At 40.0% G+C, this 13,349-nt stretch overlaps 1 protein-coding gene across 11 annotated transcripts in view; it reads left to right on the top strand.

Annotated features, from left to right (window-relative positions):
- The first annotated feature begins 238 nt into the window (after positions 1-238).
- ofcc1 (orofacial cleft 1 candidate 1) overlaps positions 239-13,349 on the top strand; it is an 86,536-nt gene continuing 73,425 nt past the window's right edge. For 9 of the 11 annotated variants that reach the window (XM_068582414.1, XM_068582407.1, XM_068582406.1 and 6 more), the window contains exons 1-3: positions 239-309; positions 610-675; positions 9,785-9,861. In XM_068582414.1, the coding sequence (XP_068438515.1) occupies positions 9,844-9,861 (18 nt within the window). In that variant the 5' untranslated portion in view covers positions 239-309; positions 610-675; positions 9,785-9,843. Of the gene's footprint in view, positions 310-609; positions 676-7,266; positions 7,280-9,579; positions 9,622-9,784; positions 9,862-13,349 lie in introns of those variants that run through there. The other 2 variants (XM_068582404.1, XM_068582405.1) reach the window with 2 other exon arrangements.

The following is a 13,349-nucleotide window of genomic DNA, read 5'->3' as shown; positions in this document are numbered from 1 at the left end:
AGCAATTTATTTGGGCTATACTCAAATTGAGATTTGTAAGACTTTTGGTTTCTGAGGCGTTTAAAAACAAATTGCCCTAAAAAAAAAAAAAAGCACACGACCAAGTTACCCTTCCATTAGGCCGTGATCACGTCATTTTCAGGCATGCAGAGTAGGAGAAGTATTTTCGAGTGATCGTGTCTAACTCGGCCAATAGCGAAAGTTCCCACTCTCTGCTTGGTCCCTGAACGGTCCTCGCCTTTCTCTGACCGCACACTGCAGAAGCCAAGCCGTCCAGACAAGGCCTGAAAAATCTAATTTCAGCCATAAGTAAGGACAGTTTTTTTTCGTTTTTGCAGGACAAACATGGCAATGTTGTGCTTATCTTGGCGAATGTTAGTTTCTCACCGTTAGTGGTGGATTCAGCAGGTTTTAGGGAGTGCAAAACTGTATGGTAATGTGTGTAGCTTCATGCTACCAATATGAAATGGCAGAGTTTCAAAACTCAAGGTGCCCTCCCAAGTCATTCTCGAGTCATTTCGAGTCACACTTATGGTTTATGTTCATATTTATTGTGGAATAGTGTTATAAACATGACAAATGAACCTGTGTTGACTCTTTTTTTTGCAGCATGACACCAGAGGCCCTATTTGGACTGGTTGAACTTGAGAGATCAAAGAAGAACTTGACGTAGGGGTGAGTCCCCATTTTTTAAGTGCTGTGTTTTGTGAGTAAACTTTGATTTTGCAACGTAACCAGTAATATTTTTTTCTGGCAGGTAAAATGTATTTTGCGCAGTGTTTTCCGTTGAAGTAGAACTATAAAGTTGAGTTGCATATTTTTCAGAGTTATAAAAATGACTGAATTAGATAAATTCACATCTAAACAACATGACAAGTCTATAGTTGCATGGGGCATTTTTTTTTTAGAAGAACAGCATGGGTCCAAACATACTCTTTTTTTTATTCTTTTTTAAAACTATTTTTAAATTATTTCAACCATTTGGAAGTAAGTGTAAACCAATACAAATTCTAAATGTTATCCATTTACTTTATCATAATCCACTAAAGTTGCTATTTGCATAACACACAATTCAAATGATTAGGAAATACAATATTGTATTTCCCTTTCGCTACTTGCTATGAAAAAATATTGGCTTTATACATTTTATATTACACATTGCAGATCATAATTTCCTCCATAATATTTATTTTGCTGCATTGCTGTGATAAAAATGTCTTCAAACAATTGTATTCACTTAAGTTTCTTGCCAAAAAGTAAATTTACAAGCTTACGTTACATGTGAATACTTCCTGATAGCCTCATAATCACCTTTGCTTCATAATAATTGTGGCTGTCTAGATGAGCCGAGCACATCGTAATGAAGTCAATGCAACCGCAGTTAATATTAGTTTTCTCTGTTGTCAGCTGGACTGTGCTCGGGAGAGACCTCGTGCTGTTGGCAGACGAGCAGGTCACTGCGGTCTTACTCTGAGCAGCATGCTCGGGAATGAATTACAATATATTAACTGTCTTAAGTTAGATTTTCTTAATGTTTTTTCCTCCTCAGCTTATTTTGGCCCTGCATTTGTAACAAATTGCAAGCTTCATGTCTTCTTCCCTCGCACAGAAGCCCTTCCTCACCAATGACGTGATGTGTGCGTGTGTCACTGTGACGTTACTGTTTGTGTCGTTGTGTGCCAGTGTGCAACTATTTTATATCAGTGGTTCTCAAGAAAGCTGCAAGCAGCAACACACAGGCCAACTATTCAGCGCACGTTTAACATGAGCATTGCACCTGTGTATTAAAAGCTAGATTCTGACAAAACATTACAACAGAAGCAGCTTGATTGACAGGCGGGTCTGTGAGGGAATTTAAGAGTGAATTACATTGAACAGTAGTAATGCATAACACTTCAAAAAAAATTTTCGACTCCTGTGGCAAGACGTAATTGGTTATCAAACACTATTTGGGTAGGATTCTTTTTTTTTTTTTTTAAATCCAACGCCAAAACTGGTGGCCATGATATCAAGTATGTTTTCCATGTTAAGTAAAGTAACCACCTGCTTCTCTTCCTGCTCAACTCGGTGGCGATGTATGGCAAAGTTTAGTTAGCAGATCAAGTTGTTCGCCATCCATCATCAAGTTTAACTGGTCACTGGTCAGAGAATGACAAAAAATAAATAAATACACTCTAAAGACTGCCGGCTTTCAGTAACCACAACTGCAAATACTGCCACTATTACAGAAACAAACTTAACATGTCATTACACCACCTCTAGGGAATTTAAACTGTTAAGTAGTTAGGGGCGCCAATAATCACCCTGTTTTTCAGCCAATGTCAGGCATGAAACATAGGCTTCTTTGTCAAGTCAAAGAAGACGACCAGAGCTGCAGACTAATCAAATTAAGTTGGCTGGAAAAACTTTTATTTCAAGGAGAGAAAAAGCAGATGCAAATGTCATATAGTCTTCTTGATTTTTTTTTAAGTAGGACATTCTCTCACAGCCACTGGACACTAGTCTTATCAGTCCAAATATAAAACTGTTGATACATATACTGAGTATCGTAAGCATTACCAGAATAAATAAATCAATTGTTGAGCTCAACGAAGCATCAGAATGCCCATCAACATCTCCCAGTTTTACATATTTCTTTTCATGTATCATGAGTCACACTGTAATAGATCAAACTCATCCGGCCGCTCATGTAGTTTAATGCCCCAGACTGTATTTAATATCTCGTCCTATACATACCGACCCTTTGAGACACTGTCACACCACCGCCTGTGGCCTCTTGATCTTTAAAATGGATCACAAGACCTTCACTGTGCGATGACATCACCGCGCCTGCGAATGAATGACAAAGAAAGAAAGAATATGTATTTATAGTGCAAAGTTTCATTCCGACAATTGTCTAATTTCCTCAAGCGATTTATGGGTGAACTCGCAGTCAGTTTACTCATCAAAGGGGCAAATTCTCTGCCTGTCACAAGGCGCATAATAAATCTTGTCATAGAGCAGTCACTTGCATGCAAGATGCCCCTTGTTGGTCAGCAGGATGTTTCTCAAACACTTCCCCCTTGCTCTCAATTTCTCTGAGATCATGCCCTAATGATGACCCAAGGCCCACTTTTAATCACTATTTGCATTGCCCTTTTAACAATTATTCCACTCCCGTGCACAATATTAACTCTAGAAGCAAGAGATGGATTCCTGCGATTGTTAAAGGCCTAATAGACACAATCTTTTGGGGCGCATCATTTTGTTCCTGACAAGATATGATGCACTGAAAGGAAATGTAGAAATAATGGCTTCTATGACTTTTCCTCTACGTATTTCTTATGCTGTATCATGCAAGGCGCGCTGACTTCCACAGCACTTGCTCCCAAGTTTGATTGAAGCAAAGTTGAGGCTTCACACAGAAGCCTTTTCTTTTTTTTCTCTTGGTAAATGTCACTCACTCCCACTCATCCGAGGCTGCACGAACTCTGTGGTCCAAGAGAAAGCAAAGCAAGTGCGATCGAAATAACTTTAACCAAAAAGTCAGACTAAATGACACTGCCTCCTGATTGGAAGACCAGAATCCAGAAACAATGCATGACAAGTAGAAGTTGTAGTTTTTTTCTGACAGAACTTCACTAATGCAGGTGTAATAGTTCATAGCAATAGTTTTACTGATGTGTCAATTGCGCAATTAATGTTGAAAAGAATGCTGTTGTTACGTGGGGGTGTTTATTTGTATCTAAATATGCAAATATCCATATATAATGATTTGACCTTTGTCAAATGTCAAATTTAATTTTAACATATACTCACTGGGTGAACTCTATGCTCAATGTGTTTCTCGCGCTGCACCACCACATTCATGTTTGAGTAATCTACATGTGAATAATAAAGTAGCCTTCAAGGTTTATGTATTTTCCCCTTCACAGGCGGTGTTATTAATAGCCTCATCTTTCTTGCCACCTTAAATACAAGATGAAATATTTTGACGTGTTCATAGCAGAGGGAGGGAGGTCCAGGCCAAATAAACATTTGTTTTAATTAATCATTGGATTGTGAATTAAAGGTAGGTTTACAGCCCCACTGGCCTTTCTCTTTGGTTCTGACATCACCTTGAGTCAGAAGTCTGCCCCCGTTAGTCACATCTGTATCTATTTAAGGAAAATCTTTACAGAGATAAATTATTTTTGAGCAACGAGAGATGAATCTCCTGTGTCTTCTCTGACCTTGTGAACAAACTACAAAAAGTGGAGCAATCGATCGCTACCCTCTGAAGATGCCGCAATATTGTATTTTGGAATGAACGGTGAAAAAAAAAGAACAAAAAAATAGAAGTCAAACCAGATGAACAGCTGTATTGAGATAAACCGTCACCCCATATGCTGAGGGAAAACAATCTCTGCACATTATGGAGAGTGAAGATGAAAAAAAAAATACACTTAATCAACTAACATTGATATTACTTCTGGCAATTAGGAGCATGCTGGTAATGATATGAGTTTTCAGCTGTAAATAATTATGCTGCCTGCGGGCCATACTTTAATTCTCGGCTGTATCTATAAACAATAATCAAACCAACAGCAGCGGGCTAAAAGTTGGAGATTTGCGGTTTGCAGAGCAGCGGCTGAGGAGCTTATTGGAGCCCTGTGGTGATGCCAGTAGTCAGGGTCACCTTCAGGTGCTCTCTCATCTGTACACCAGCACGCTAATGCGCAGCTCTATTGATCAGCATGTACGCGTCAACACACAACAACACACACACGCACACACACATGAAGGTACACACAAAGCAGACAGATATTAGCTCACATTCAATCGCATGGACAAAGACACAGGGTTACATGCAGGATACTTCAGAAGCACATGTGCACATCATGGGGATATGTGGGATAGGAGACATATGCTTTGAGAAAAAACTGTAGATTTGTGAATTTGTCAATTAGTGTTTTTTTTTATTTATGCTGAATGACTTTCCAAGAAACCGATGAGCACATCTCTGGTAAACACAAGATTTAGAGGGATCCTTTTCTGCTTCTTTGGGGAGACATTTCCTCCTACAGATCTGGTCAATTAAATCATCTAATCGATTAGTTGACCCAATCCTATTAGTGTTAATTCAAGAACTCCTTAAATTGAGCCCTAATAAATATGTATTCCAGCATCTGTCGGTTTGTATATTTGCATTTTGTGATTTACCCAAAAATAACACTGACAATTGACAAACTGTCATGAATATGACTCTAACCTTGCTTTTCATAACTGTAAGGCAAAGCATGCTGCATGTGTTAAAGTTAAAACAAAACAAGCCTAACCTGCCTGGTTACTGTACGGCTGCTTCCAGTCAGGGACAGTTTGAAAAGAGGAAATAAACTCATAATACAAGAGTGAGACTTGACAGCAAACTACTCACTGTCAAACAGGAAGCGATAGCCTGCTGATGTACAGCGACTAAGATGAAGTGCATAATTAAAGAAACGTATGAAAGCCGGCACTCTGAGATTAATTAGGAGTGTGTCAATAGCCTCATCAATATCCGATTAACTAATGACACATGGCCCAATGAGGGCTATTGATCTGCTCCAAGTCTGCTGTGTTAATAGGTTGAAGCCGACATTGAATGGGAGAGCTGACAGAAAACTGCGATGAGAGTTTGGCAGCGTTCAGGACTCGGGGCCCTGAACGCAGCAAAATCAGAAATGTCCCCTCTGTCATAAGTAGTCAAGTCACATTCGTGCAACGTGCTCTCACGGGATGTCAGTGATTGCTGTGACCACAACTGATCTTACTCGGCTTTGCTAGAATTCTCATCCTTTTAGTGATAATTAAAAGTGACCCCAAAGGATCCCCCTATCTAAAAAAAAAAAAGGGAAAAAAGGACTCAATCTAGATTAATGGTGATAGAATGGCCAACATCATAAGTTAGCCCCTTTATGATGATGATGATTGTAATGATAATAATGAACACTTGGATGAAGGATGAACAATCCCCTGTCCTGGAGTTGAATCCCTATACAGGTTAATTAGGTAAGATAACATCATTATCCACTCTCATGCCTGCACTGAGAATTAATTGGATAAAATGGAGATTTAGGTCTATATTTAATCGCATAAACGATCAACGACAGCTTAGCCAGGTAATGGGAGGTCCGAATCGGTGGGCATCTTATTTAGATCACATTTTAGCAGTTTAATGAGCAAGAAAGAAGACCCCAGTGGTTTGTAACATTGGTGCGGTAGAGATCCACTTTCCACGCGTATTGATTAAATGTACACTAATAATATAATATTGTGCCTTGTTGACTTCTGATTGTTTTCAGCATAGCGGGATGAAGGAGAGACTGTAACATGGGTCAAACAGAGCAGAGATCACAGCACCAATCATAAATTTGACATAAAACACAACAATAACTTCATTTTTCAAAATGAGGACTATTCATTTCCATTACAAGCAATCTCTCTTCCTCCATTGAAAAGGCCACTAATGGCCTGCTGGCTTCGCAGTCATAAATAAAGCCCAGTCTGGCTTGTTTGCTTAGAAGGATGAATTAGGTGTAGTTCGTGATCTGGTCTAAGGGGGACATTAGTGTTAATATGCCTTGTGCCAAACATGAGCGGGCCGATCCGCCGGGCGTTCTGAACCCATTCTTCACAGCAGCTGCAAAGCTTGCTGGGTTGTCTTTGGCTGGGAATATTCGTTTGTGTGCCGTTCACTCTAAATAATGCATGGGGGGAACTTTTGTGTGAATTGTCATATCCTGCATAATGGATGTTTACAAAGCAGTGTGAGCACTTTACCTCCAGTTTGTGTCAGTTCATTGCAGTAAGCACAGAAAGGTGATAAAGCAGCCTGTTTTACCAGTTATATATGCGTCTCTGGTGAAACAATAAGTGAGCATCCCTTGTGAAGGACAGCTATGTGCCACACTCCCCATTAATAATGAAGCTGCATTTAAAACACAAAAGCAGTGATGCCATCTGGGAGATGAGATTGACACAGAAGAAACTTTATCTTGGCACAACGCAATGGTTATACTTTTGGTAATGGGATGCATTAGACAGTAGTCAGATATCTCTATTTATAAAGTACGGCATATCTAGATATATCTTTTTGTTTCAGTGAGTGAAAGTGAACACGAGGCGGATACCTGAGACTCAGGTTCGTGTGTGTGTGTGTGTGTGTGTGTGTGTGTGTGTGTGTGTGTGTGTGTGGGCACACACACACACACTGCGTCATCATCACCTTGACGACAGAGGTTCAGCTGACCATGAAGCGGGAGAGTTCGGGCCTCAGAAGGTAAAAAAACCGTTTGATTCTTTAAAAAACAAACATGCATGTAAACAGTTACTAATATTATGTGCTAGTCGTGTGCAATACATTAGGCTTCTAACCCAGTAGGATGACGAAAGGCGTTACCTGTGTAATGTACCCTTAATTCCCAGAGATAAAATGTAAAAGACTCGCATGAATTCACTCATAAATACTCCACGCTTGTCCACTTCACAGTGCACTGCTGATAAAAGCATTTGTTAGTGCTCTTTAAAGTGCAAAGAGTACATTTAGTGCGAATATGCATGCAAAACGTCTCCGCTGCCCAGCGAAGAAGAAAGAGTCTGCCCTTTTTATACCCTTATTGTCAGCTGTGTGAACTCTATGTCTCGAGGGAGACTGTTGTCAAACGTTAAGAAAAGGCCTCTGTTCACAAGCAAATAGAGTCTTTAGAGCGCGGTGCCTTGTCCCTCTGTGACTATTGAATTACATCCCTTATCCATGTTGGTGGAGAAGAAGAAGGATGTCAAGCAAAGATTTCAAGTCGCACTATGCCATAGAAAAGGGGAAGTGCCCGGTCGAGTGCAACACAGACCCCACTGTCATTCTGGATTAAGGGTCGATTGAGCTTAGCTGACGAGATGACAGAGGAGATGGTCATTCTCAGTGCAGGAGAGCGAAGTGGAAAAAAAAATAGTCGCAGGTCAAATGTAGTGGCATGTTATTTTGGAGGACCGAGTAATGTTGTGTGATTTTGGGTAGTAGATCAGTTGTTTGGTTCCTATTGTGTCATTATGTGTAGACTTTGTAGGGACATCATTCATTATATTCGTTTCAAAAAAGGGATTTGGTGGAGGGACGGAGGACGGGGGGGTCTCACAGAAGGGCAAGCAGCAATTGATGAAAGGAGGTATTCTGTAAATTTCATCACTATTTTGAAAACCCTGAAAACGCTGCTTTACGCAGAAAGGAGTTTGAGAAAAAGTCATGTACAGGCGTATTGCTGAGATAACAGCAACCAATTGACAGCAGTTTTGTTGGTTAAACTCTAACCGCAGATGCTTATTCCTCGCATGTTGCTGAGATCAAACGAGCAAACATCTGTGGCGTATACGGGTCAGAAACAAATACATTTCCAAGGAAAGCCTGTATTTTGCTCCATGCTGGCTGGTGTTGGCAGTGCACACTTGCATGGGTGTATTGCTTAGTAAGTGTGTGAGAGAATTGAGCGGTGAACTCCAACATGACTCTCTTTGGATTGGTACGAACTGAAGTCCAGCAAGTCCATCACACTGTGTAGGACTTTGGGGGTTTGTTTCACATCCTGGAAAAAATTGTGCATACGACTTTTGAGCAGAAAGCCTGAACCTCAAGCTGAAAAGTGAGTCAGACATTTATGTGGTTAACAATCATGTTGGCAATCTCATTGGTTAGGGAGCCAGTATTTGGCAGGAGGCAGGCCATTTTAACTACTAATGTACTTATTTTTCCCACAACATTTTACAGCCTGTTTAAAAGACACACACACACACACACACACACACACACACACACACACACACACACACACACACACACACACACACACACAAATCCCTATTAGTAAATTAAAAACAGGAATTTAAGGCTGTCTTTAATTCAATAAAATACACATCTAAAGGAAATGCTACAAAGTACCTCTTTATCTAAAAGTATTGTCCTTCTTTTGTGTAGCTCGTGATAAGCGCCATTGGACACAAATAGACACAGCTGGAAATATAGCTAAGGCGTTTTAGTCTCCACAGTTGTTTACACAATCAAGTTTCTCCGTGGGCCGCGATAAGGTGCATGGATATCCTGTGGTCTTTGCCTACTTAATGTGTACGGACCGCACACTGGCTCTGCTTTCACTGAGTTATTACGGCGAGTGTAATTTGAAACAATTACAAAAACACTGGCCCACTTGTTACAACACTCATTTTCCCCTCACATATACAAACCACAGATTCAATAGCTTTACATGTTTTTCAATCACACCCAGTGGAGCAGTGTTCAGTGTGAAAAAGTATAGCATTTCATCGTAGCTCGCATGGTATGGGATAATCTTTCACATTTTGCCTGGGGTTTGTTTTGCTATTTCAGCAGAAACTTGTGCGAGCCATGTGAATTACCATAGGAAAAAGACGATAAAAATACCAAATGATATTGTATCAGATGTAAATGAATAAACTATTTGAATAATCAGGGTAAATAATTTGTTATCTGTGATAATAAATGGTGTTTATTGTCCTTTATCCTCCAAGATGCATCGCAGAGATAACAGATTTAAACACACAAGCAGGGGAGAGATAGTGTAACGCTGCATGGAAGGAGGGATTTTGTGCCTCACGGTAAACTCGTATTAAAAGAGCTCTTTTGCAAATCCTAACTCTAACGAAATGAAATATAAGGCACATTTAAAGTTGGTTTTCATGTCTCGTGCAGTTCAGACCACTGGAAGCCATAAAACATGAGATTTGTCTTCTATGCCTTTTCACACCTTTTGTTTCGCAGGCCGTGTCATTGTTCAGCGAGCAGCGTCAGCCGGTGATGATCATTTGCAGCTTGTGGAGATGGACAATGTCAGCAGTGTGAGTACAGTTTCACTTCTGGTCCCTCTTAGCGAGCGTAGCTTAGCGCTGAGAGGTCAGCCCTTGTACCTCCATCTCTCTCACTGAAGGTGCTGGTGCAGTCTGACCATTGACATTCAGCATTCCTCTGCGCTGCCTCTGGGATCTCAATGGGGGATTGAGGGGTGCAGAGGCCAGAGCCTGGTTCTCAAGGGTAAAAACAAAAAGGCTCTTGAAAATCCCAAGGAGTTCCCATGATCCCAGGAAAGACCTTGATCCGACCTGTGTTAGATTTCCATTCCAAGGATTAGGGCACACAAAAAAGTACATATTTGCCTGATATATTTCATCCTTTGCGCTGGATTTAGGACAATGAATTGCAATGTTTTCCTTGACTGGCACTGACACGTCTGGCAGGGGTTTCTTTCCATAATGCGAATTTGTAGTTTCACAGTTAAGTTCTGCGTTATTTTTTCATAATCATTCAGCATTCATGGTCCACACTGACATTTTAAGTCAGTGCAGAAGCTTGTAGTGACATTTTATGGTGGAAAGTTTTCAAAGTCATTTTTCAAGGTTCTTTTCCAGTAACATACATAATCTGTTAGCATCAAAGGAGCACACATGCATAAATAATTGACTAATTCACTTAAAGGGGGCCAGCGTAGATTAATTAAGCTTGAATACTAATTATGTTTTCTGTCTACACCAACTGACGCGGTTGTTGTTTAATAAGAAACTGTTTGGTGGGTCACAATTACCGTGCACATATAGGGCTGCTCCATAAATTAAGAGGGTCTCACGTTTTAAGGGTAGAATTGGCTTTGTGTGCCTTTGAAACAAAACGCTGACCTTATCTGTCGTGATTTAAATAAAGATGCTTTGTAGATGCTTTCATTATTTTTATGACATTTTATTGATATGGTCATTTCTATTATGGCGAAAGATTAAAAAAAATACTTTATAAACATCAAAACAAAATGCCCTTTTATGTATATTGATTTAGCAAAGCATTTAGTCTCATCTTTATTATGTCATTTATCATTTTATTACTACCCATTATGACATTTAGTCACGCATATATTTATATTAAGCCGAGATGATCGTATTCCCCTGCGCGTTAATTTACATTCAAATTCTGATCAGTGCCACTCTAGCGGCAGAACAAACACAAACGGAAACGTTATAGTTTTTTCCTTTTTAAGGGAGAGACAGAATAAGTGCAGGGCTCTCTATGAAAAGCTCCTAAAACTCCTGTCATGTCCAGGAACACTTATGTCCTTGACCCTCAGTGCTTTGCGCGCGGGGTGCTCGCCCAGAAATGGTAGCTGCGAGTCGCTCCGCGAAGACGAGGTCTTTGCCGTCTCCGCTCCCGTGGCAAGCGGCGCGCACAGGGACGAGGGAGACAGCTCAAAGCTGGGGCCTTGTTTACAGCTGCGTGGGGAAGAAAACAGGCAGACGTAAATGAGGGTTGACGGTTTCATGAAGCACAATTTGTTGATGGCAGATTCAATGTGACTGGGCTGAACTGGGCGATGATCCGTACAGTATGCAAAATTCACTTTCTAGCTGGTCTGTGCCCACCAGCCCCTAGCAGCGAGCGGTCTTCCCCAAGCCCTTCCAGCTATGCCTTTGAATGCAACAAGAACTGAACAAGGCATTGTTGTGCTCAATTCCTTTTGACAACAATCACATTTTCTTCTTTTTTTTTTTTTTGGAGAAAAGAAAGTCGTGATTATTTCTTTTTTGACACCAGTTATAAATGATGTTTTTTCTCATGTTGACTGCAAAACAAGCATTTTGTGCTCGGCACAGTGAATTGAGGGAAGTGTGACGGCTTAAGGGGGCATGCATGGATGCTGTCAGATGATGCGAGGATGAACTCAGGGGCTATTGCGTCGTGCTACACTATATGTATGTTGTAATGTACCCACATTTCTTGGCATGTGATTCTGGCGCGGCACCACAAATCTAACATTAATGTGCAATGTTCACAGGGAATTAAAAACTGTCAGCTTCCACTGGGTCCATTTACACTGCCGCTGTCCCAGTGGTATTGCACGGCCATTCTCACCTCTGAAAATCCAGTTTATTTCATGAACATCTATGGGTTTTTTTTTTCCTCCTCAGGATGGAATTGTTGTTTATCTTTTCAGAAATGCAGCATCTGCATGTTCCATCCAGTTATGGCACATTAAACAACAGTCCGTGTATTACAAGGAGCATGCTGTCAATGTCAGTGGGGTCTAGGGAACGAGATGAGAACCAGGCATTTTTCTTAGCTCTCTAGACAGAACGGCTCACATGGCGCTGTGTGGATTAGATTTTTAGTGACAATGACCCAAAGCTTTAGGCCCGGGGTGTATGTACTGTACTCCTTCTGTGTACTTTCCCTTGTGTGTTTACTAGGGTTTTTTTTTCTTTAAGGAAAGAATACATTCATAGTAATCAGAGGACTTATTGGCATTTGCAGGACATGGAGCTAATTTACTTTGCTCTGTGAGAAACATGGGCAGTGTTAGAAATAAGAGCAAAACACAAACTGTGCCTAGAGGACAACTAGTATGAACTGATATGAACATTACATAAGCGTAAAAAGAATAAATACAACTAAAACAACTTTTAAAGAAAAACATATTTCTTCAGTAATATTCTTGAAATGTATTTGTGAGCTTGCAGGTTTATTATACACATATGAAAAGGCAGCTATACGCAGCGCTTTTAAAGGGGGAGATGATATTCTAGATTATTATGTGCAGTAATTAGGGTGATAAACAAAATACATTTGAATAGCCTCAGATAAAACTTAATGTGATTTCTCCTTTGATCTCTCCAAAGTGCCTTTAGCCCTCAGGGCAAAAGCAATAATTTACGAAATAAGCAGTATTATCCTCCTTCATTGTTTTAATTTGATGATTAATTACTTTGGCAAAATAATATATCAACTCCAACAATACCTTACCTAGAATGCTGCAAGTGACTGAACAACAGCCTTGCAGTGAACACAGAATTTATTGTAGACGAACATTATTTAAAATGTATTCTTTATGGTTTTTCAATAACTGCAAACTTTAAATAACATTTAATGAATGCAAAAGGCATGTAGCGTATTTAAATAACTGCTCCAGTTTACAACACAGTCGTGTTAAACTGGCCTGGTATCACACAGAGAAAATGGTGATTGTTTGTATTTTTTTTTCATAGTAAAATTACCTGATTAATTTTCCCATAATTGTTTCAGGGAGTTTCTCAATTTGCATATGCACCCAAACAATATTTGTCTCGCAGAAAGGTGTGTCTGATGAAATTAAACTAAGAAAGTGAAGGAAAACACAGGAGACAATCACTGACGTCTCATGCTCCGCAGTATGTGGAACTCAGAAAAACTGATTGGTACCCAGTCGAAATGAAAATGGTTTTTAAATAAGTTACAATTAGATAAGCATTAATCTCAGTGGTATGAATGGATGTCTTGCTGTAGGGCTTGTTGAATGTAAAAACAGATTTAC

The sequence above is a fragment of the Clinocottus analis genome, unplaced genomic scaffold (genome assembly GCF_023055335.1).
Source record: "Clinocottus analis isolate CAN_PGR_092001 unplaced genomic scaffold, fCliAna1.0.p SCAF_18, whole genome shotgun sequence".
Classification (NCBI taxonomy): Eukaryota; Metazoa; Chordata; class Actinopteri; order Perciformes; family Cottidae; genus Clinocottus; species Clinocottus analis.
Note: the sequence above shows the minus strand (reverse complement) of the source record. Positions and strands in the feature narration are given on the sequence as shown.